Consider the following 25,832-nt stretch of genomic DNA (forward strand, 5'->3'; position numbering starts at 1 on the left):
TTTATGTTTTTGGTCAAGTAGTTTAATACTAGAATTTCACCTTTTTACTTACCAAAAAAAAAAGAATTTCACATATTTAAGATGAATAAGAGAGTACTAGGGGTCAAACTCCAATCCCTACATAAAGCATGAAATGTCCCTATCAACTGAGCTATGCTCACATAACATTTTAAATTTATATTTAACCTAAGACGTTATTAAGATATCATTAGAATATATGATTTATAATTTTTCTTAGTGCTTAGGATTCGTTTCTTATTTAAAAGTATTGTTTACAAATATTGCAATTTATCTGTTTAATATCTAATATGTGACCCACTACTTAGATAAATTAAATTCAGAGTAAGGATACAAGGTTGTTTCTACTTTATGCTGCTTATTTTGTTGAAAAACAAGCTGTTATCTAATAAAAATTTACATGATATTGGGAATTATGCCTAGAATAGGAAAATGAATGGAAAGGTATTAGAATTACATGATGACTCTTACACGGAAACATGCTACAACCTGCAAGATCACTCTTGGTGAATGTTTTGTATAGCTGCATTGATACTTTTAAAATCATATTCCATGATCTTCATCCAATTCTCAAAGTCTCCAATTTCCTATGAGTTCAGATCAAAGTTTACACAAAGTTCAGCACATTTTTCAAAACAAATGATTAAATAATAAGGTAAACACAATTTGGAAAGTGATGACTTGACTTTGACCATTAACCATGCACTCCAAAGAAAACATACAATACACAGATTATAATAATATATATGCAAAATTCAATAAGACACTAGAAATTAACATTCTCCTCCTATCTCCATCTTTGTTCTTTGCACATATGATTGTGCACAAGGAATCTCTAAAAAAGAAAAGATTCTTGGTAATAAACCATTTATCTTGTTTCAATTTATCTCTGTTTCTGTGGAACAAGATTGGTAATGGTGCCACCTATTTCTATAATCAAACTCCTACATCATCCTTGAAACTTCAACAACCTTACTAGGAACATGTACAAGCAATAGAACTAAAACACACAAGTTTTTCTTCTGTCAATGTTATAAAAGAGACGAACAAAAGCACAATGAAAGTTTGACGAGAAGAAATGCCTTTGCTGAAAAGTAAATCAACGGAGAAAGCAGGCATATAAATCACAGTTTTTAATGTGCGATGCACCATAATTTGGAACAAATGACAACGATAATCATTTACAAATCATATATTCTAGAATAACCCAAAAGTGCCACACCAACAATATCAACCAAAATAGATTTAGTCTTTTGATCCACACAACTATCTTTCTAGATGAAATTCACATGTACTTTCCTATCAGAGCAACCATGTTCGAGGCCAACAAACCAACTGCAGTAGAACCTCTCCTCAAGCAATTTATTTTGGAGAAGGCATCTAAGTAGGGACCTCTCAGTAAAGAATATCTCTAAACATATTCTCGGACCTAACATGCTTCCATAATCCATTCATGGTTTTAAAATATAGGTTTGTGACCGTGATAGGGTTGCGACATCATAATATGTGATGTCTCTTTGCAACTTTGATTGAGATCGCATCAGCTGCATTTGATTGCGTAACTGCTATTGATCAGTCCTGATTGCTGACCAATGTGATATTTAGATGTAGTCTTAAATTATCACTCTCAATATATATTTTACCTTGCAATTCATTAGATGAGTTTCTAAAACTTTAATACCTTATCCAATAGCCATTGGGATGATCTTTTCATAACTAGATGTATTTCTGCTTTCTTGCATACAGTTTCCTTTATTTTGTCATAAATGTTCAATAGTTAATTTTAGTCATGCATTCTTTCTTCAACTCTTGCAGTTAAATTATCAAACTGAAAATCTTCTTCAACGTTGATGGTTCTAAATGAAAATGCAAGTTTTTGTCTTCCAAGGATACCTATATTTCTTTCTACTTTCATTTTGCTAAAAGAAATGCATATGATTGACAGAGCCCTTATATATACATCGCCAAAGTTGTTACCTTTTTGGAAGAGAAAGAATCCAGAATGTCAAAGATTGCAACCCTGATCATTACCACAACAGCTATTTAAAACTTATTTTTACTAGGCAACAACATTAGGTTATCCACACGACTATTATAGTTTAACATGATTGAACTCGATTATTTGTTAAGAATCTCACATTAGATGTGTTTGTATATGGAAATCATCCATCACCTTACAAATTGGTTTTGTAGTGTTGAGTTAAGTCTAAATCCAATTTTAAGATGGTATAAGAGTTTATCACTTTATCCAATATAAGTTAGGTCATCCGCTAGTGTGTCATGCTCTAGATGCCATGTCCTGGGCGTAAAGGGGTTGAAAGTGTTGGAACGTAAGGTGAGCCTCACTAGGTTGGATCAACGCATTGGGCCAAGAGCAACCAAACAAGTGACTTTTGACACCACACTTTCACCCAAAACCTTAAGCCATTAGGTTTATGGGCCTCTCACTTATATATTGCTTAATCTCAATTCTTCCGTCTAATGCGGGGCTTAACTCACACTTGATATATCTCAACAGAAAGTCTCGCATTACATGATATATGACCTAAAAATGTGTCCTAAAATCAGGTCACGCTCCAAACATCCAGTCTTTGGCATGACGGGTGTGTCCTAAAATTCTGTTTATAAACTAGAGGAGACTACAAGCTGGTTTATAACGTTGAGTTGGCCTCAATCCAAATTTTATGCAAAATCAGTTTTTTTTTTTCTTTCAATGTTCAACACAACAATGAATCCATTAAAAAAAACAATGAAAAAACACAAAACTGAGGAAATATACAAAACGCCAAAAAATTCAAAAAAAAGAAAGTACCTTGAGAGCTGTGTTAAGAGAATGAGTAGCATTAAGCCACTGATCCGTTTGTTTAGTAAAGCTAGTAATAGTAGCAGAAAGAGCACGAATTTCAAGCTCAATTCGTTTCTGATAAATGAATGAATCTTGAACACCACCATTCACAGCTTCAACCAACAGATCAGAAACTCGTTCTGCTTTTCTAATTGCATCTTTCTTCGATTTCTCTGCTTTTAACAACACATAATACCCAAATGAAAAAATGAACACTTTCTTAATATTAGGGATTGGAATGAATGAAAAATTGAATTTTTGAATGATGAAAAGGGAAATTGACCGGATTGATTGGCGAGTATGAGAGATTTGTGATGGTGAAGATGAATTAGATTTTGTAAAGAAGCTTCCAATCCCTTTGATTCTGTGTTGTCCATAGTAACATTGCGTTCTTCCATTCACTTCTTTGTTTCAATTTTTAGAGGATTATGCAACTTAGTGTGACTTTGTTTCAGTTTTGCTTTTCCTGTATTATTTTTCATTTTATTTCATTTTTGTGTTTATTTTTTACATCTAACTTATGTAAAAAAGAAAAAAAAATGTCATGTTATGAATACTAGGAATAAACCCGTGCGTTGCACGGGTTCGATTAAAATATATAATTAAAATATTTTTATAAATAAAAAAATAATGATTGTGATAACTATAATCACATATAGTTAAATAATATATATTATTTTAAAATATGATTATGTTTAATATTAGTATATGAGTAAAAAAAAGGTTGTTTAGAAATATTAGATTTTTTATTATATCGTAATTTGTTTATATTTTAATATAATAGATCTCTTATAATATTTCATAAGTTTGAAAGGATGTATCATTTTTTATTTTATTAGTGTAATCATATAAGATTTTAGTTTTCTTTATATGAGTTGCAATTTTATAGTCAAATGTCACTTTGTTTTTTATTTTTGATGTATTCCTTATTTTATTATTTTCAATAAGAGTTAGAGGCATACCTAATTATACTGGTAGACAATATTGCTCATGAGAAATGTTAAAACAAGTTTTGATTATAGAATATGATTCATATATGGTGGCTTTGCCTATTTGTTCCGTGTGATCTCATTTTTTGAAAATTATGTATCAAATAGTGTATTTGCTTACTACGTTCTATGCAATTTAAGGTTCCAAATAGCTTATCTACTTACTCATCGCTCGTTCTCTTGGAGTTTATTCTCACTATTCACTTGGTGAAATTTTATTCTAACTTTATTAGTCCCAATTTTTTAGTCTATTGTTTGGTTCACATTTTTTTTTGCTTGGTCCTTTTGTTTTTGGTTTGTTTTTCTTTTTCTTGGCGACGTTTGTGTCTCTTCAAAATTATTGTTAGTTTTTGTCCCTCTTATTTAATATTTTCTTGAACATTTATTTTATTTTTCTTATTATATTATATAAACTCGAATATTTGTTGTTGTTAATATATAAGTTTGGACGAAGATTTTATATATTTGAATTTAGGTTTAGTTATTTGGTTAAGGTAAAGAAAGTCTTATAGATGAATTTAAGATTTAACATGTGTCATCTTCTTATTTGCTTAAAGAAATGTCATCTTATTCTTATAAATATTCCACTATTTTATTTTCAGCCGTAACGTAAACAATCTTTTAGAATATGTACTTAATTTATCCAAAAAATTATATTATTATGTAAATTAAATTAATAATTTTTGAATTATTGGTGAAGTTTAGTTGTGTGTAAATATGTTTAAATATATGTGTGATTATATTTTCTAAATATATGTAAATATATTTTAACATCTACGGTTTTAATAATTTCTAAAATTTATTTTGACATATGAGCATCAACAATTTTTATTTAATAATTTTTGTCTTTTTTTAATTTAATTTAGAAAGTTTTTAGTACAATTCTAAGTGGGAGGAAAAAGTATTTAGCACAATTCTTTTCATCGATTCATTTTATGGTTGTAAGAATAAGATGACATGCGTAGATTAAAATAGGACCGTCTATTAAAATTCATATATATTCATATTGAACCATCCAGGATTAGGCAAATGTTATACGATAAATGCATGAAGATTATATATTTGGACAACCTCTAAGTCAAGTTGAATCAATATACTTCTTGCATGTATTACAATTATAAGAACCGCATGACTTGAGTGTCAACTACAAAAAAAAAAAACTTATTTTAATTTCTACTTTGTTTTTGTTTCTATATTTCTCTTGATCGAGATCAAGTAGATCACCTACACATTGTAGACAATATAATATTTAAAAATGAGACACATATTTATATTTCTAAATTATTTGGATTGTCCTCTTTTAATTGAATGCCTCCAACATCAATATACCCTCGATCTATATAAATTTTAAGGCACTTCAAAATCAATAAATAGAAGTCTCTTTTATCCTCTTCAACTTATTCAGATGAAAAAAAATAATTATATTCCTATTAATCATCAATTTTTTATACAAATCTTCTACCTTATATAAAATAATAAATGAAAAAGAAAATAAGAAACAAATAAGCTAAAACATTAGACTAATAAAATAATAAATGAAAAAGAAAAGTTGTCTAATTACAAACATTCACTACAAGAAAATTGTCACTTTGCGACACTTGCATTGCGACGATTTGACCAAAACCGTTGCAATGTGCTAAATGTTAGAATTTTGCAACAGTTTATGCGACGGTTAGATCAACCGTTGCAATGTTTGGACTTAATTTTGGAATTTTGCGACAATTATGTGAACCGTTGCAATGTTTTGGCTTTCCCGCCCACTGAAAATTTTGCCTCTTTCTCTCATAAATCAAAAATTCACTCAAATTATTTTTTATTTTATTTTTCTATAGAGTTTATCTTTCCCCCAGATTTCACAAACTCTCCTCCGGTGAATCGCAAATCCTCCGCCGAATCGCATATATGGAACCACAAACCCCTCCGTCGAATCCCTAATCGAAGAACCTCAAACCCCTTCGTTGTTCTCCTTCGTTCAATCCATCAATATCTATGTCGTTCTTCTTCAATTCCTCCGCCATTCTCCTTTAATCCTCCGCCTTTCTTCGTCGTTCTCCGCGGTTCCAAGGTATCGAGTAACTCCATCTCTCTGTTGTTTATCTTTAGCTTGTTGTTTTGTTGTTATGTATCGAGTCAATTCTTCTCTCTATGAATCAAAGAAGCCCCTTTGTGAGTTGTTTTATGGTATCAAGTTATGCTTTGTTTTTTGTTTCTTTTACTGCATTTTTTTTTATTTCCCCTTAAAAGCCCCTTTGTTTTTGTTTCACTCTCAGTTTATGCTTTGTTTCTTTTGCTATTCAGAATCCTTTTTCACTCTTGAGGCTTGTATTCATGAGTTTTACTATGGGTTGGAGCATTTCAAGTACTGGAGGTAATCTAGGTAAAATTCGTATGGACCTATGACCAGTATTTCTGTCATAACTTTCACTCTGTAATCCAGATTTGAACGATTGCTGAATTTTCAGAATCTAGACGAAATTTTCTTCAGTTTAGTCACTCGTTTCATAGCATTTGGTTTAGCAACGAGCTCTGAAAACTCGTTTGAAGTTGGGTCTCTGATGCTGTGAAAATTGCAGGATTTTCCCGACGGGTTTTACTCGCTCAAGCCGCACAAACGGGTACCTGAAGCTTGAAGTTTCGTTTTCCTTTTTAGTTCCAGAAGTTCCCTTGACACATGAGGTTGGAAGTTTGGATTGAAAAGAATTATAAGACGAGATTCAATTGGAGCACTAGACTAGATTGGAGAACAAGCTTTAGATGTAGACTATGTTGTGGTTGTAATAATCAAGTGTTGAGAGAGCTACAATTACAGAGGTGAGTTCCATAGATAGAAATCCTTACCAATATAGTCTCCCCACTATTCTCATGGAGAATTGGGTTTACGGGTAGTTAGAACTAGAAACTATTTCATGAGAAATTGCACTTTGATGAGATTGCCCCTTTAGATTAGTTCTCTCAAATTGTATAGATTTAATGCATGTTGTTTATGAATCTTGGTGACTTCCCTTGCCCTTGTTGTGCTACTAACTGTGGGCCTAAATTGTCACTAAAATGCATCTAGAGTATGGCTAAGACTGTGTGAGGATAATGGTACAAACTGAATTTTTTGCAGGAAACTGGCCACCTGGGCATTCTGCCCTCTGCGTCTGGGGCGCGGATCACTGCGCTGGAAGCGCAAATAACAGTGTTTCCCAGACTGTTCCTGCGCCTGGAGCTACATCCAGCAGCCCCGTTTGCACTGTTTTGCATTTCCGGATGCTTTTGGGACACCGTAATGTCCCTAATGGAATAAGATCATATAGGAATGACAAATATAGTAGTTAGCTTAATAAATTGCATAGGTTGGGTAGGGAAAACAAACAGAATACTATGGACTAGATGCATTATAAGTTAATTCAGGACAGGGTAAGAATATTGACAGTTGATCTTGAAATGTAGTGGACTTTGGGCCACAAGTGTTAGATTTCTAATCCTAAATGTCTATGATGAATAATATGTTAAGTTGTGGTCTATAAGGCACCAGAAAGGCTTCCTTATGTAGGAGTTGGAGCTGGATTGAAATTCTATATAGAATTTCACACAACGATAAGATGAGGTATGACCGTACGCTTTAGCCCTGATATGATAGGGAATTTAGCCGGGTATGTAAGGGAATGGTTCGAGACTACTCACCTCGAATTATTCCGTAAAATCAACTCAAACAAATAATTTTGTGTCACACTTTATTTGCATTATACCGAAAATAATCGTGAAATGAATATGTATATGTTTATTATTTTTCTTATTCCTGTAATTCCTATATATGTTTTTGAATACAGTGAAGCTAATAACAAGTATTTTTGCCTTTCTGAACCAGCAACAAGGCAAAGTTTAACAATTTTGCAATTTAAACAGTCTTCTTTTGGCTTATGAGTTTTGGAAATTTTTCCTAACAATTTTATTAATATTGCAGTGGGAATGTCAAGTTAACTTGGTCATATGTAGATGATAGATATTGAAGCTTGTCATCATATATTGGCTTCAAGAAGTTGGTCCTTGAGGTGCTTATATATGTTCTCTCATGGTATGAAAGGTAGTATATAAACCTTTGATCATATATTGGCTTCATGAAACATCGTTTATGCCTTTGTAAGAAGAATTGATTGTGTTTTGTTGCATTATTATTTATTTAACTGATGGGCGATTGTGAATTATAGCTGCTGATGTGTTCTTATGGAAGTGTATGAACTGTGGTTTGGGTTTTTTGAGCTGCTTGAATATCACTTTGTTACTCATGCGTGTCATTTCAATTCTGGTTATTGTCCTATTGGTTTTGTGGTCCAATGCTCATACCTTTCTTCATAGGTAAGATTCTCTTATACTTGTTGATCTATCTATTGAATTTAGGCACAATTGTGCATGTTAGAATATAAGTTTAATTTTGATTGGTACTACTTGTGTGATGAATGGTCTTTGGTACATTATTGTAAACTTTTGTCTAGTGCTTGAACCTTATATCCCGATTAAATATTGGTATGTTTGTTAGTGCATAATAGGATTTATTGATTGATCTAAGTTAGACCAACATTTTTGCGAATTATATAAATAAATCATAACATATAAATCATTTTACAGGGACCTTTGAAAGGTTAAAGATGTGAGAACTTGTAGCCAAAGTTAGGGTAAAAATTGAATTGTGGAAAATGGTGGTGATTGAAGAAAGTGGAATGGATGTGAAGTAAATCAGTGGTATGAATGTGAAGTAAAGTTTCCAACATGCTACTAGATGGCAGATCAGGTGTGGGGCATGAACTATGCAATTTTATGCCATGAACTAAGTCAATTTGTACATCTCAATTCGTTTTTTTAAGTATGCTAATATATACTTATGTTTTTTCAGGTAACCGAATAAGAAGAGTCAAGCGATGATAGGCGTTTCTGAGTCTAGTTAACACTAATTAAGGATTATGAAGCAACATCACATACTAGGGATATTTAGATATTTTTTGAACTTATTGACGTAATGTTATATTTAACCACTCTACTAACATTTATGTTATAGTTTTTGAATGTTTGAACTACATTAGTTTCTTTCATTTGGAACTTCATGTACTTGAATTAAATTTTTGATTTATATGAATCTTGTCACTATTGAATGAATTATATAAATGAGATTAAGTTATTTATATTTATATATTTGTGCGTTTTAATTTCTTTACTCCTATAAGGATATTGTGATTGTTCTTTAATAAGTCATCAAAATGAATAAAAAATGTTTTCTTTACAATGAATAAAAAATGTTTTAAATAAATATTTTTTAAAAAAAAAAAACAAGTTTGCGACGGTTTTGTAACCGTTGCAACATTAATTTAGTGTTATGTGGGGAAAAACATAGCGACAGTTTGAAACTGTTGTAACGACGGTTTTCAGAACTGTCGCAAAGTTCTCTTGCGACACACAAATCAGCAACGGTTTGCCAACTGTCGCAAATGTACAATTGCAACAGTTTCAACCGTTGCAAACTGCAATTTTAACCGTCGCAAAATGCTTATTTTCTTGTAGTGATTATATCAATAAAAAAATGATGGTTTACAAACTCTCATTAGAGTTAAATACACATCCTTACATGAGGTGTCATTTCATAGGCTTTATAAGGAGCAAGGATGTAACGTAAGCAAAAATAGAAGTATGTTTTATCCTGTTCTCCTCCTTCACATGAAAAAATAGTCATATTCATATTAATCGATTCAACTCAAAGTTTAATTAATCATCGAACAAAACACCGGTTGATATTTAAAAAAATATCCAACCTAAAAAAGAAATATAAAAAATTATTAGAGATGTTCTAAACTCAGAGTAGTAGAAAAATTCCAATTTACAAACATATTAATAGGCAACTATCACATATATGTATATCAATTTCTTAATCAATCACATGTAGACATACCTGATATTCTAAGAGGTTAGACACCATCACCTACCAAGGACAAAAACCAATATACTTATGATGTAACTATATATATGCACACGATAGCTTTTAAATCAATTCAAGAGACTATAATGTGTAACTTTAACATATGAAAGGTGAAAATGCATAACTTTTTCTCATGGAGATGTCAGACAATGAAACCATAGAGTTTTTGCCATGAGATAGATAAATTAAAATTTTGTTAAAACATAGAAGCTAATTCAATGTAAATTTACATATTCAATATGGTGGTGATAATTAGCTTTTGGGTTAACTTTATATAGAGCTTGTGTTTGATAATTAGCTAAATTTACATATTCAATATTAGTGTCTCCAAGAATTCTTTGTTTTCAATTGCATTAATAGGTAATTGTAACATACAATATATATTTTAATAATATATTGCAATGCAATTAATAAAACAATAACATGATGCATCGTTCCACCTTTCATTGCTTGCAATTCATTTTTGTCTCAATTCAACAACAATAAATTGTGTTAGTTTTTTTTTAATATATATTATTATTGTTTATTATTTATTATTAGAGTAACTCTAATATGAAATATGAAAAGGTTTTAATAGAGATTGTAAACTTTTTTTTATAGAGTGCCACATCCAATTTCTTTTGAAAATCCATCCAATTTTTGATAATTCTAATGGATATGTATAAATCGATATCGATAGTTGGTCCCTTTTAATTAAATTTTTCATTTGTCATTTAGGGACCAATTAACTATGAAATGAAGAGAATTCCAATAGTCTTAGACACTTTTTTTTTCTTTCTTAGTATTGAAAGAATATATTTTGTGGTTATATTGGTCCCTTTTAATTAAATTTTTCATTTAGGAACCAATTAACTATGCAATGAAGAGAGACACACGTTTTTTTTTATTAGTATTGAAAGAATTTCAATAGTCATGAATATTTTGTGGTTATATAAATCTTTATATATTAGTTGGTCCCTTTTAATTTAATTTTTCATTTTAGTTAGTTGGTCCCTTGTGTAAGAATTTATATAGTGATAATTTGATATATTGATAATTAAAATTAAAATGATTTAATTAAAGATAATTAAAATTAAAATGATTTAATTTAATTAAAAGAGATGATGAAAAGGTTTTTTAATAGAGATTGTAAACTTTTTCTTATAGTATAAAGGTGATAAAAAAAATTTGGGGCCTAAATCCTTTACCAAAAAAATTATTTTTGGGGGTCTAAATCTAGGGCTTCAACACCCTCCACCTGTTCGAAAGTACAAAGATTAAGAAATACTATTCTTCTTTTTTTAGTTTGCATGATATTATAAGAATTTAACATTCAACATGTCATCTTATTCTTAAGACTATCTCACTATGTACTCACTCATAACTATAATATCTTATCTCCTAAATACTATTATGCTTAGAGAGTAATTTAAATAATAAAATAGATAAATATAATATAACATTTTATATTACTTATTAAGATTTATTTGCCTTTTATTTGTCAGAATTATTTAGCTAGTGGTTTCGTTTATCATTTTCACCATATGCTTAATTCTTTTTCTTTTCTATTTTGGTTTAATTTTATTTTTCTTAGTGAGGTTTATGCCACTATCCTCTCTTTAATTTGTTTGCATCTTTAATTTTATGTGTCTTTTTAAGCAATGGAATATCAAAATTAGTAGTTAAAATGTTGGTGTAATAAAAAAGTATAAATTGTAAAGTAGTGACTAAATTGCTACGCCACTTTTCCTTCATCAATCAAACAAAATATTTGTCTTAGAAACTAAATGGAATCTTACGATTTTTCTTAGTGACTTAAATGAGTTTATTCTAAAAGTAATAAAGAAATTAAAATACAACTTAGCTCAATTGCAAACTTGAAAACCTTCGTACCAGCTCAATCCACTTATTTGAATCCTAACCAAGATGATTAAGCATATGAAAACACCTCTAACCAAGTAGAGATTAAATTCTTCCAAAATTGCTTCATACGACCAACTTGTATTACATTTCCAAATCTTCTCTATTAAAACCAAGTACCACTAAAAAAAAGTTAAGAAATTGCAGTTATATATATTTTTCATTGTCGCAATGTTATTCTTGAATATACATTTCATTGCTATATTTGAAAGAAAAAAAAGAACCTATCCCAAAAACAATGAGGAAAATACATTTGAAAATAGAATTACATTTTTCCTTGAAACAATAAGATAGTGTAGTTGATTTACTCAAGAGTAGACATAACTTGATGAAATTACTACAAAGAAGGTTAGAAAACACAAAAAAGAAAAAAATAAGATTACAAAATATGAGACCATGTGCAAGTAGTGATATGTGAGTATCAATATTTATAAAGACCATTGTGGTAAAACATACAGTTTTTTTTATATATAATTATTGAAAGGAACTCCAACAATCATGAGGGTTAATTGTATAATATAATAATAATAATTTTGCAGTTATAGTTGCATCATATGAATACCTAAGGGTCAATCATAATTGTTTTTATCCCTTGTAATTAATCGTTTGATTTTTTTTTATAAACTAATCGTTTGATTGTTGATTTAACCTCTTGCAATGTGTAATAACATATTAATATGATTTATCTTGGTTTTTTTAGAAAATTAGATTATATATATTTAATAACAATACTAAAAATTATATATACATATAATTTATATGTACATATTTTAGTGACATATGGATATATTTTTTTTGTTTTTACGTATGAATGTTTTATTGATCCATATATACGAATTAAGTTTTTTATTTGGGCAAGTATATGGATATTTAGGTTACTCTTAATTATTTAGTCATTTACGTTTTCTATTAATCCATATTTATCATTTTATATATGCCAAAATATAGTCTTTTGGAATTATGGGGGTTTCTTTTTCTATTCATGTATTAATCATTAGACATGAAATTTAATTTGTGGAGGATAAATTTTATTTTAGATATTTTTAATAATAATTAAGAGAAGTTGGTAAATTTTCAATAAAAATATGGAGTTTTTTTAGAAGTGCCACATCATCACAATGAAGGCCTATGAGCAATTCAACCTTCCTTTTACTAGTAAAAGATTACGGTGAGTTTGTTAATAAAATATTTTTGCTGATAAAAAAAATAATAGGTATTGTTGGTATTATGAAAAATCGACACCAAAAATATTTCTATCATCTTTATATATATTATATATTATAGATATAGATAACAAACTACTAAGGACTATCGAAATTCAAATACACAAAACTAACTTTCAAATCAGAGCTCATTTCAAAACCACGGAGTCTGGCTTTAATGGTCCAATGATTTGCCATGAATGTCTCTCTTATACACAAATTGTCATCCGCATATTGAAGATTAAAAATATTTTAAATCTCCTGTTCTTCACATCAAACCACCAAAACCCTTCGCAACCAACAAAAACAAGAGGAGCTAGTAAATCTCCTTGTGTTAAGAACATATGTATTTTCGTTGATGGGCTCTCATTCACTATAACTGGAAAATTACCACAAAAAAAAAAAAGAAAAATTCTCATCCACACGAATCTTTTCTTCACCCTGAATTTTCGTTTTTACACTTAAATAAATATTTCGAAACGCGTTTTTCGAATTTTTTTGCCTTAAATATAAACGCGTTTTTCGTTTTTTTCCTTTGAAACACCCTTAATTACTCCCATTCCCATTAAATTGTTAATTCCTTAAAACATCGTTAATTTTTTTTTTGGTATTCAAAACATCATTAATTTAATAACATAACTATTTAATCGTTAGTTTAATAATTCAAGGGTCATGCTAACCAGTGCCCCCGGGGCACTAGTTAAGGATACCAAAAGGAGTAATTTTTTCATTGAAAAAAAACATTTTTTATACGTATAAAAAGTAAATTACACAATTTTCAATACATTCATATCTTATTTAGCTCCTTAACTAGTACTCAGGGGCACTAGTTAGTATTTTCCATAATTTAATTTTAAAAAAAAACTACAAAAGTCAAAAATCAGACTAAATTGTAAACTACTAAGTCTAATGGTGATGGTCTTGGATAGTATACTCCCTCCGGTCTTTTATTATTAGAAAAAATCTACTTTTTAGATTCATGGAATGTTAAATGTATCTAGGCAATAATATGGATCAGATACCTCCAACATTCTATGAATCTAAAAAGTAAACTTCTTCTTATAATAAGAACCGGAGGAATTGTATGCATGAAGTCATGAGTTCAATCATTTATAAACAACAACAAAAAAAGTGACCACAATTATATTTAATCTTTTAAAATATATATATGAATAAGATATTTCTCCTTATTATCTTTATATTATGTATGAATAATAATTTAGTCTTATTTTTTTATAAAAGTTAACGTCACATATTTTTTTAAAAAAATTATGACATCAGTATACCAAAAAAAAAAAGAAAAAAAAATTATGACATCATTATTATGATTTTTTTTTTGACACATTCATTAGTATGATCTTTAGATATCATTAGTTTGATAATTTTAAGTTAAAAAATTATATTGTGAAACTCTAAAATTTTGTAGTGTTTATCTGCAAACCCTAATATATACTATATAATATAGAGGAGGGAATCGTTGATTCAAAGAGTAAGTATATAAAGCTGCTCCAAATCTTAACCATTAATTTTATTTGATCTAACTGTCCTAATTAATTACTACCCGTGCAACACAACCCCATTCTACCTCTGATCCATTTTCTTTGATGAAATTCTGGATTCGATGCATTTTTTACATCGTTTTTTCTTTTACATTTCAACAATTTTGATCCTTTTCTCATCGGATAACATTGAATTCCCATGTTTTATTTTTTTATACCAAAAACAGTGCAATTTCATTGTGTTTATACCACAAACACTGCAATTTAGATATGCAAATTCAATTTACCTGTGACACGGGTCTTCAAGCACCTCACGACTCTCATCTATCTCTTCATTGACGTTTTCTAGAAATTCCCTGTTATCCACATAGATGAAAATTCCATAGAGAAGTGGATTAAAATCTAAAAGAAAAACTATATAAACGATGCATTTTATTGAGGTTATGTTCAACTTGGAGCGGCGGTGTTACTCTTTCTCGCCGACAGCTGTGTAATAATAGAGTGAAACAGTCCGATTAAATAAAATTAATGGTTAAGATTTGGAGTAACTTTATACACTTACTCTTGACGTCAACAGATCCCTCCTTTATAATATATATTAATAAAAGAAAGAAAAAAAAACAACTACAAAAGTGAAGGTGACATAAAGTCTAAACCTTCAAGCCTAAGCAAAATCTAAAATTAGGAAACCCTAATTTGTTCCTAGCAAAAGTACCAACTACCTGAAGGGGAGGAGAGTTCAATCAAGTATTAGAATTTAAAGACAAACCAATGTTGACCAACATTCTATTAATGTTCAAACTTCAAAGATGCATGGTCTTCCAAATATAGTATTAGTATTATATTTTAAAGGCTTAAATGCACTTTTGGTCCCCCTATTTTCAAAAAAATGAAGTTTTGGTCCCCCAATTTTAAAAATCAGTTTTTTAGTCCCCTATTTTCATTTTTTTTTAGTTTTGATCCCCCATTCTATTTTGGGGTTAATTTTGTTGGTGTGGCCTTGTAACTAATGATGTGCCAACATTCATGTGGACAAATTTAATATCCATGTGATTATTATATATTTTTAAATTCAATAAAACTTTATTTATAAAATATTTTAATTATTAGAATTATATATTCAACTGAAATAATAATTGTTAAATCTTATAAAATATATGAAATTTGAAACCTTAATTATCAAACCTTCAATTACTAGAATTTTATTCACCGTCAGAGAGAATCCTTCCGTATGGATTTCATCAATCCTATGGTTTCCGTTCAAACTCAACAATTTCTGGATTTTTAAAAACGAAAAGAAATTAGAGATGATTTTGTGTTTCAATAGAAATTACTCATACTCTTCAAACTAATTATGACTTTGGATGAGTTTGAATGAAAATCCAGAAATTGTTTTAAATTTGAAGTTGAATTCTAGATTGGTTTTATATAAAGTTGGATGATGATATGCATTAGTGGCAATGCCACATCAACAAAATTAGCCTTAAAATGGAATGGGGGATCTCTTAAAATTTGAGTATTGGGCCTAACTCATCTTACAAAACCGGCTTGTAAGGTGAGGATTGCCTCTAGTATATAAACACTTAGTCAGGCCATCTCTCAACCGATGTGGGACTTCTTAACACACCCCCTCGCGTCCAGCGCTATTGGGCTTGGTACGCGGATATAAATGGTAGGTGGCCCGATATCGGGTGGTCCAACGGATCGTGGAGAGGCTCTGATACCATCTTAAAATTTGAGTATTGGGTCTAACTCATCTTACAAAACCGGCTTGTAAGGTGAGGATTGCCTCTAGTATATAAACACTTAGTCAGGCCATCTCTCAACCGATGTGGGACTTCTTAACAGGATCAAAACTAAAAAAAAATTAAAATTGGGGGACTAAAAAGTTGGTTTTTAAAATAGGGGGACCAAAACTTCATTTTTTTGAAAATAAGGGGATCAAAAGTGCATTTAAGCCTATTTTAAATTAAATAAGGATATGATCAACATTAATATTGTATTTGCTGTAAAGAAAAAATATACCCTAACATTTTTTCATACACACCGGCCAGAGATCGAATCCGAGACCAAATTATTAAGGACCCAAATATCTACTACTTGTGTTACACTATGTTGGTAAATATACCCTAACATTTTATCTAGATGTAGAAAATATAAAAAAATATGGCTTTAGGAAATCAAAATCCACCGGTTCCCTACCTAAACTCCACAAATTTATTTCAAACAACTAAATTTTAAACGATTCCTCTATCCCTCGACCCTCCGTTGCATTCTCCTCCAATCAAGCAGAGTAGGTTAAGAGACAGTAGAGTTGGTACAATTAAAGGACAATGTGAAAATCTTAATTTTCTACTCCCTCTATTCCTTTATATAAGAAAATTTTTGTTTTCTAGATACATAAAATGATTGATGTATCTAGTCATTTTTTAGACTAAATACATCAATCATTCTATAAACTTAAAAAGTGAAAATTTTCTTATATTAAAGACCAGAAGGAATATATGACTTTTCTAAACTATCTAACCTTAATTAGAAGCTCCCATTATATCATATCTTTTACTTACATCATATAATTAATATAAGAAAAAAGCAGAGGGTGATGAATCCCAACTGGCAGTTGAATTCAACCTTTGAATAAGGCTTTCTGAATGGTGTAATTTTTTCAGCCGTCATGCAATCATTTGGCATATAGTAAGCTACAGTACAAAGGGAAATTGGTGTAATCAATCATCCTTGTGTACAAAATTTGGATCTCCTCTGCAACTGATACGCGCAGTAGACAATCACAATCACCTAAAATAAATTGGACCGTTTTAATCTATATACTTAACTTGACTAATTTTATATAAAATTTAATCTTAGCCATTCATTTATGATCGGACGATCAGAAACAATTGCAGTAACTGCATCATTTTCATTGTGTACATCATATAATGCATGTATTCTTTGGTCACTTGAGTAGTTAATTATTATTGTAATTAGTTGCTAATTGCTTACTTTTTTTACTTAAAAATATATATATCTTTGAGTAGGTTAATTTAATTTTGTTGACTATTAGTGATAAATTTTCAATGAAAAACAAATAAGATTAATGTTTCATGGTTAGTGTGTGGTAAGGAAAAGGTGAACAAAATTCAACAAAACTATTTAATTTTAGGGTAGCCACTTGAGTTATGGATAAACATGGTTATACAAATGTAAAATAATATATGCATAATGCATGGTTGTTCGTTTTTGTGTTTTCGTTTTGTTGACTAAACAGCCTATCTAAATTTCAAATTTAGTCAATGTTGGCTTGTGTATATTTTAGTATCTTTTGTTGATATGATATTTATAAAAAAAGGAACCAATACAAACTTGGGAAAAAAACAATGAGAATGATACAACTAAGTAAATGGATCGTGGATTGGAGGTGACATGTTTTTCACAATTACAAATTGACAGCAGGAGCAGACCCAGACACGAATAATCAGTGGGGCTATAAATTTTAGGTATTACTGAAGAAAAAAATATCCATCCTAATAATTTAGTTAAACAAAACAATATATGAGATTACTACTAATACAACATGTATATCCAAAAAAAAAAAAGAACAACAAACCAACAAACGAGAAAATTTCTATTAAAAAAAAAAATCAACAAACTATATTCAAAAAACCACAAAATTTCTATTCGAAAAATATAAAATAAATAACTATAGCTTATTGAATTAATATTCACTTCAGCCTTATTTATAAGCAAATGTTACTTTTTAGATTTATTGAACAACTAATGTATCTAGCTTAAATATAGGCTAGAAACATCAATTGTTCAATGAATCTAAAAACTAAAAAGTAACTTTTGCTTATAACTAAGGTCGGAGGGAATATTTGTTAAATCATGCATATTACTATTGTTCGATGTTTCACATGATATATAAAACCCAAAATTATACTAGCTTATAATTTATTTTGATAAGCTAATTTAATTAGTTCCACAATTTTTGACAAAGTCAAAGTTGATTATTATAAAATTAAATTATATGACTTAAAATAATAATCTATGTATAACGAACGACTTGAAATAATCAATAATAGACTATAAACTATTATTTGCACTAATACTTAAACCATTATATGTACAAGAGACTTACCGTCATCAATAATAAACTCTAAACTAATACTTACATTAATATATTATACAAATATGTATACAAAATGACTTAAAATTATTTATAAAATATATTTTTACTATAAAAACATAATATGGGTTAGGTTGGTGTGATTATAGCCACACAAAATCTTGAAAGTATCCGCGACAACACATGATTTTTGTCATGGTATAATAAACCAAGTATATCCGAATCACTACTCACATATTTTTGTGTGTTAATTCTTGGATTTTTTTTTTAAAAAAATAATTTGGAATTGGTTAACGACTTTAAAGGTGTGTTTGGTTTGAGATAAAAAAAAGAGAAGAGAGAAAAATACGAAAATCAATGAATGAATTCGGACTATACCCTCACCCAAATTCATCTAGTGGTTTCCATGTTTTTCTTGCTTTCCATCTTTCTTTCTCTCAAGGGGTAGTGTAGAAAAATCCGTACAAAATAGAGTTTAAATCCTAGGTGAAGTCTTTGACCAGTCATACAATTTTGAGATCAAACGATTCAAAATTTAGATATTAAAACTTTACTTTTTATAAAATAAAAATATACTTTCATTACGGACCGTCCGATAACTGTCAGAAATATGCGACTGCACAATGTCATCGATCATATAGGATGTCCTACGCAAACTGGTGCCCGTCCTTCGGAGCATGCATGGTATCTTCACGATCATCACCTATATGTATGGTATATAATAGATCTTAGCTGTTTTAGCTTTGATTCTAAGCGCAATACAAATAGCATTTCTCTTTGTTTGCTTAAAAAAGAAAAGCATTTCTCTTTGAATAGTACTTTATTTTTTAATAAATATTAAATACTATACAACATGGATTATTGGGGGCTTTATTTTGCAACTTTTGAAATTGTCAATATTGGCATATATTCTATTAATCAAAATAGCCAACAAATGTAATGATTAAGGACAAAGTTCATTTCACCGGAACATGTTTCCCAAATTACAAAAGTAAAAAAAGTTGTTAACTTTCATCCTTATCAATTGGTCAATTCAATCCACATGCATTCCTAACTTAATAATTATAATTAGAAATGTTCTATGCCATGCATGCACTAATTATTTGTCGAGTCTTTAGGATTAGGTGAAGGTAAGAGTTGCCAACTTGACATCTCATATCTCTATATATTGTCACTCACTTTGTTAGACCAAAGCCATCCATCTTCTAAACTCTAAAGCCTTATACTACATATCAATATGGCACTTTCTTTTTCTTCTAAAGCTTTACTACACTTTTGCTTTGTTTTGTTCATGTTTTTGCTTTTAGGAAGTTCTTCAGCTCAACTTTCTGAAAACTTCTATGCTAAGAAATGTCCAAATCTTTTCAATGCTGTCAACTCCGTTGTTCACTCCGCTGTCGCTAAAGAACCTCGCATGGGAGGATCTCTTCTCCGCCTTCATTTTCATGATTGCTTTGTCAATGTAACTTACTCTTCAAACTAACTCTTTTTCCATTTTTTTTATAAATTTTTATAGTTATATATCATTAATATTAATATGAACCATGATCACCAATTGCTCATATCATATTCATTTATTTTTAATGGATGAATACATATATTATTTCCCTTAAGAGCGCCCAAAGTTTGTAAGAAGTACTTGTTATTCACATAATTTTTATTTTTTTTATTATATGGAAAAAATGTTTATAAAATGAGTATATTTTTTCGTTAAATAATTTTATAGGACCTGTATGGTACAACAATTTTGAGGACAATTAAATTTAGTGAGAGAATTGAGCAACAATTTTGAGTGAGGCTACTCAACAATTGAAGTACTAATATATTATTATTTTTGACTATGAATAATGCTAGCAACACACTCTTTAACAAACACACTCCAACACACTCTTTTTTATTGGTTGAAATTCACATGGGTCCCATAAAAAAATATGGACCCATATAACTTTTATGGGACCCATATAAATTTTAACCAATAGAAGAGAGTGTGTTAGAGTGTGTTTGTTAAAGAGTGTGTTGCTAGCACTCCTCTTTTGGTTAAAGTAGTCTAGTGGTTAGAAATTTCACCTTAAATGTGAATAAGTGTGGTATTCGGGTTTCAAACCTCGACTCCTGTATATATAGTGCGACGTCCCTACCAACTGAGCTAAGGTCATGAGGACAATAATATATTATTTTTTAGTAGTTTGATATTTGGAGTAAATATGATTAGTGAGATAATCTTAGTTTTTTTCTTCTTTTGACTAATAGTGAGATAATCTTAGTTGTTGCATAATAAATTAATAATATAAGAGTTATATACTATTTTCATGTCGTTAAGCTAATTGACTATTTATATAATTTTTATTCTGTTCCTATCTCTTTCAAGGAGCCTTAGTGATTGACTTTACGGTACCAATAATGAAACATTTCAAGCATATTAAAAATTGAAGTAAAATAACTTTCTTGACAAAAAAAAAGAAAAGACCGTGCTCTAATAAAAAAAATGACCTTACTCTAATGCCTACATGATTATGCAATTTTCCACATCCCAACATTAGGTTGGATGTATCTATCTAGAAAAATAATGAAATTATTTCAATTAATTTAACTTAGTTGATGGAGTCATTATATTTTATACATAGAGGTTGGAGTTCGAACTCCAAAAATTTCATTTATTCATCTTAAAAATGCAATTCTAATTACTAGGCTAAAAAAATAAAACCAAATTTTTGTAAAACAAAAAGAAAGAGAAAAATTACCAAATTTGTGTAGCTTGATATAGTGCAGGAGTTCAACTTTTCAACTATGTCAATTCATAAGTTTTAACCATTCATTTAATCTTTCATTGGAATAGAATAAGCATATTCCAAACAAACAGTAAATTCCAAAATGCCTTTTTGAGGCTTGATGTTTAAACTTGTTTATTGTTTGTAAGTGTACTAACTAACAATTATATTCAACTTTAGACTCTTTAAATATACACCCCATATTGCTTACAAGTAACTACTTTATGGATGTGTGTTTGTGAGTGCATGTAGTCATCTATTTAAAAGGGAAATAGATTCACTGCAGTCAATTATATACAGTTGGTACATTGAGTTTTAAGTTTAATTTTTAATTACTTTTTAAAATTAAAATTGAATTTTAAATCTAATTGTCCGAATCTGACATTGAACAATTCAGACGTGCCCGAATGTAGTACAGTAAAAAATCACTGACTGCACTCAATCCTGACCCATTTAAAACATCAAACTTTATTAAATTTTTTGGAATTATCTAATTATTTTAATCAAACGATTTAAAAATAACCAATTGCATGCAGTCATTAGATTTTTTCTGCATGCAATCCAAATTTAATCCAAATTTCTATTTATCTACTATTGCTCTAAAACATAGTAAACATAAGATTAATTTGATGAATTTATTGACTATATAAAGTTTTGCAATTAAAATGCTTCTCTATTAATCACTTATTGCTTATTGAAAACAGGGTTGTGATGGATCGGTGTTACTTGATGACACCTCCTCTACAAAAGGAGAGAAGACTGCACCCCCCAACAATAATTCATTGAGAGGTTTTGAAGTGATTGATGCCATAAAATCTAAGGTGGAGTCATTATGCCCTGGTGTGGTCTCATGTGCTGATATTCTAGCCATTGCTGCTCGCGACTCTGTTGCAAATGTGAGTTGATCAATATCAATTAGCTAGACACATGTTTTATATTTTCTTTTCTATACTTCAATTTTTTAAGAAATTTTTTAAATTTTCTTAGAATTATTTTTTCAAAATAAATGCAAAAATATTTTGCAAGTCTTGTTACCGTATGTTTTAAGATAATTTTTAGATGGTCATAAAAATTTAGTTACATTTTTTGGTCGCGCATAAAAAAAATTGGAAAAAATAATAATTAAATAAGATATAATATTATGTGATTTTTTTTGAATGTGTGACATAAAAGTAAGTATGTAACCAAATTCTTGTGATTACAGAATGATTGCTCAATGTTTTAAAGATACCTACAAAATTATATATCCACAAAATAAGTATAAAATATCGAAATTCAGAGCAGCCTCAATGTAGAGACTAGAGAGTAGAGACTACTAAACTAGGATGTAGTCAAGTTTGTGAGGTGTCATGTATATTATAATATCCAAAAAGTTTTGACTAGCTCTATGGTTACAAACACTCCAAAGTTATATACACATTTTAGTTTATTTTAGGCAAAATTACACTGCAGATCCTTTATCTTATTTTTTGTAACACTTTGGTCCTTTATTTTTTTTTGTAACATTTTGATCCTTTATCTTTTATTTGTAACACTTTTGTCTTTTATCTTTTTTATTTGTAACACTTTAATCTTTTTTTTTATAACACTTTGGTCCTTATCTTATTTATTTATAAAAAATAAAGGACCTAAATGTTACAAATAAAAAATAATAAAGGACCATAGTGTTACAAAAAAAAAGATAAAGGACCAAAGTGTTACAAAAAAAAAATAAATGACCAAAGCGTTACAAAAAAATAAGATAAAGGACCTGCAGTATAATTTTGCCTTTATTTTATGATTGCACAAGAGACTTGTTCTCCAATTAAAATATTAATTTAAAAAAAATGTATAATATATAATGGGTCTGGCTAAACAGTGCTCCCGAGACATTCTTTAAGCATTTAATTTAAAGAAATAATTTATCCAAAAAGTGAAAATTTCAATTTCCAATAAGTTGACTTCACACATTTTCATAAAATTTTAACAAAAACTTACTCCCTCCGTCCCAAATTATAAGGGAAAAAAGTCCATTTTTTTTGTCCCAAATTATAAGAGAAAAAATCATTTTCAAGAATGTTTTTTCCTTATTTTCATAAAATTAAATGCAAATTGCATTTAATTTCTTCTCTCTCATTTTTTCAATAAACAACAACCAATAAAAATGATTTTTACATCTTCCTATGCAACTTATTCCAAGGAAAACTCACAAAAACATACTTCAAATTCTCATGTTTTACTTTTTCTTAATAAGTGTGATTTTTTTATTTTCCCTTATAATTTGGGACGGAGGGAGTACTATTTATTTAAGATACTTATATGTTGTATATCTAACATGATTAAATGCAGCTTGGAGGACCTCTTTGGAAGGTTAAACTTGGAAGAAGGGATTCAAAAACAGCCAGCTTTAGCGATGCAAGTAGTGGTGTTATTCCACCTCCCTTTTCTACCCTTAGTAACCTTATCAATAGGTTTAAAGCCCAAGGACTCTCTACTAAGGACATGGTGGCCTTATCTGGTACATGTCTTTTTCTTATTATATCTAATTTGCACATTTTTCTTCTATATATCTTCCATTATTAATTTATTATTATTATTATAACACAATGTCTTTTCTGTTATTTTATTTTACTTGAGATGACACATTTGGTGGACTTGGATGTGATGTTTAAACAACCACGTACACTGCATGTTATGCTTACTTTTCGTTTTGTTCTAATTTTGACTTCACAAAGAAAACAAAAAAGAACATGTTTAACCAACCTAGAAAATTATACATCATATAATTGGTTGGTTATGTTTAAATACTATAGGTTAATAAATATAATTATTATTTCATAAAAAAATATAATTATTATTTTACAAGTGAAATTCAAGTGAATACATATGAAACTAATTTGTCATGCAAAGTGTGCAAGTCAGATAATAGAAGACCATACACGAACTTTTGATCATCTGTTGACGTGCAGATCAAAATCTATAATATTTTTGCATTTAGTACGAATTACTCTAAATTGCAGTTGCAATCACATTTGTGTTTATGTTGGGAAGCTTGATATTGCTGCAAAATGCAAACAAACGAGATTTGTTGCAATCGCAATTATAGTTCCTAATATACATATTGAAACCATAATTACGGTTGCATATGGCAACTTAAAACTAGATAGTAGATATTATAGGATCGCACTCGATTCAAACGATAAAACTATGCAAATACTTTAGTGAAGTCGCCGAAGTGTCAAATACCCTAATTATAACGCTTGATTTTAGTCTCTTGCACGGATTTATATACTCCTACTAGCTAGTTAGCTTGTCACAAATGTAATAACTCACATTAACTAGAATAGTTGTATTAATATAATGTTTTCTTTCTAATTTTCAGGAGCACACACAATTGGGAAGGCAAGGTGTATTACTTACAAAGATCACATTTATAATGATACAAACATTGATAGTTTATTTGCAAAGTCAAGACAAAGAAACTGTCCAAGAACAAGTGGTACAATAAAAGACAACAATGTAGCTGTTCTAGATTTCAAAACTCCAAACCATTTTGATAACGTGTACTACAAGAATCTCATTAACAAAAAGGGACTTTTCCATTCTGATCAAGTACTTTACAATGGAGGATCTACTGATTCATTGGTTAAAGCTTATAGCAATAATCCAAAAGCCTTTGAATATGATTTTGTTAATGCCATAATTAAGATGGGAAATATTAAGCCTCTTACTGGATCAAAAGGGGAGATTAGGAAGCAATGCAGGAGAGCCAATTAAAGGGGATCGATCTAAGAAACACTGACATTTCAGATTAAAGATATTTCTGGTGTCCGACACCGATACATAGATCGTGTTTATGTGTCAGTATCGATGTCGGATGTTAGTGTTTCATAGAAGGATATAAATTAATTAATCAAGTCATGTTTGTGTTTATAAGTGCATATATACCCCAAAAGTGGTGGTATTCTTTAGTTAATCTATTTGTTTTATAGTGTTTTCTTGTGTCTTGGAAAATTATCTTGTTGCTAAGTTTAATTTAAATATTATTCAAGTTCAATGTAAGTTAAATTGCAAAGCAATGTTGTGACAAAAATTGTCACCTTAAGGATGTGTCTATTGTATAATCACAATAGTTAAAATGAATACATATATATTTGTTCAATTAGCTTTTACTATCTTTTAAATACTCTACTATTATTTTTTATTTATTTCTAGTTAAAAACCATGTTTAGTTCAACATTGCTTAAAAAACTACCCAAAAAAAAAAAAAGTTGTTGTCAGCAGAGAGGATGCCGGAGCAATGTTGTTGTTACCTGTTCTGTTTTGAGGAAAATTTGAATATGATTATATATAGAAAATTTGAATATGTTACCTGTTCATGTTAACATCTAACTAAACTAACAACTAATCATTAATTCAACAATTCAAACATAGAATTTTGAGATAGAAAATTACTCAGGGAGGGAAAAAAACGTAGAAAAGAGTGAATGTGATAAGAAAAACATGGAATGAGAAAAGAGTGAATGTAAATGCATGAAACTTACTTGATTAAGAATGGTT

General features: G+C 29.4%; 2 protein-coding genes and 1 long non-coding RNA gene across 7 annotated transcripts; 2 read left to right on the forward strand and 1 right to left on the reverse strand.

The window, feature by feature from the left end:
- Positions 1-214: 214 nt before the first annotated feature.
- On the reverse strand, positions 215-3,338 carry LOC123922991 (biogenesis of lysosome-related organelles complex 1 subunit 1-like). Its single transcript, XM_045975641.1, has 3 exons — positions 3,147-3,338; positions 2,831-3,036; positions 215-605 (listed from the first exon to the last, which is right to left on the reverse strand). The coding sequence occupies exons 1-3, from the start codon at positions 3,259-3,261 to the stop codon at positions 516-518; spliced, it is 411 nt and encodes a 136-aa protein (XP_045831597.1). The 5' UTR covers positions 3,262-3,338; the 3' UTR covers positions 215-515.
- Positions 3,339-5,571: 2,233 nt separating this feature from the next.
- LOC123921201 lies at positions 5,572-8,993 on the forward strand. 5 transcript variants are annotated; one of them, XR_006813987.1, is made up of 7 exons: positions 5,666-5,917; positions 6,151-6,229; positions 6,426-7,444; positions 7,802-7,921; positions 8,046-8,193; positions 8,464-8,626; positions 8,729-8,993. It is a non-coding gene; the product is annotated as an uncharacterized LOC123921201 (long non-coding RNA). The 5 variants fall into 5 exon arrangements; XR_006813985.1 differs by having other exon boundaries at positions 5,675-5,917; positions 6,151-6,220; positions 6,426-6,663; XR_006813983.1 differs by having other exon boundaries at positions 5,676-5,917; positions 6,426-6,663.
- Positions 8,994-19,624: 10,631 nt separating this feature from the next.
- LOC123921203 (peroxidase 4-like) lies at positions 19,625-25,434 on the forward strand. The gene is made up of 4 exons (XM_045973640.1): positions 19,625-19,987; positions 21,998-22,189; positions 23,622-23,790; positions 24,655-25,434. Exons 1-4 carry the CDS (start codon positions 19,763-19,765, stop codon positions 25,047-25,049), a joined length of 981 nt encoding a protein of 326 aa, XP_045829596.1. The 5' UTR covers positions 19,625-19,762; the 3' UTR covers positions 25,050-25,434.
- Positions 25,435-25,832: the final 398 nt, after the last annotated feature.

The sequence above is a fragment of the Trifolium pratense genome, linkage group LG4 (assembly GCF_020283565.1).
Source record: "Trifolium pratense cultivar HEN17-A07 linkage group LG4, ARS_RC_1.1, whole genome shotgun sequence".
In the NCBI taxonomy this organism is placed as follows: Eukaryota; Viridiplantae; Streptophyta; class Magnoliopsida; order Fabales; family Fabaceae; genus Trifolium; species Trifolium pratense.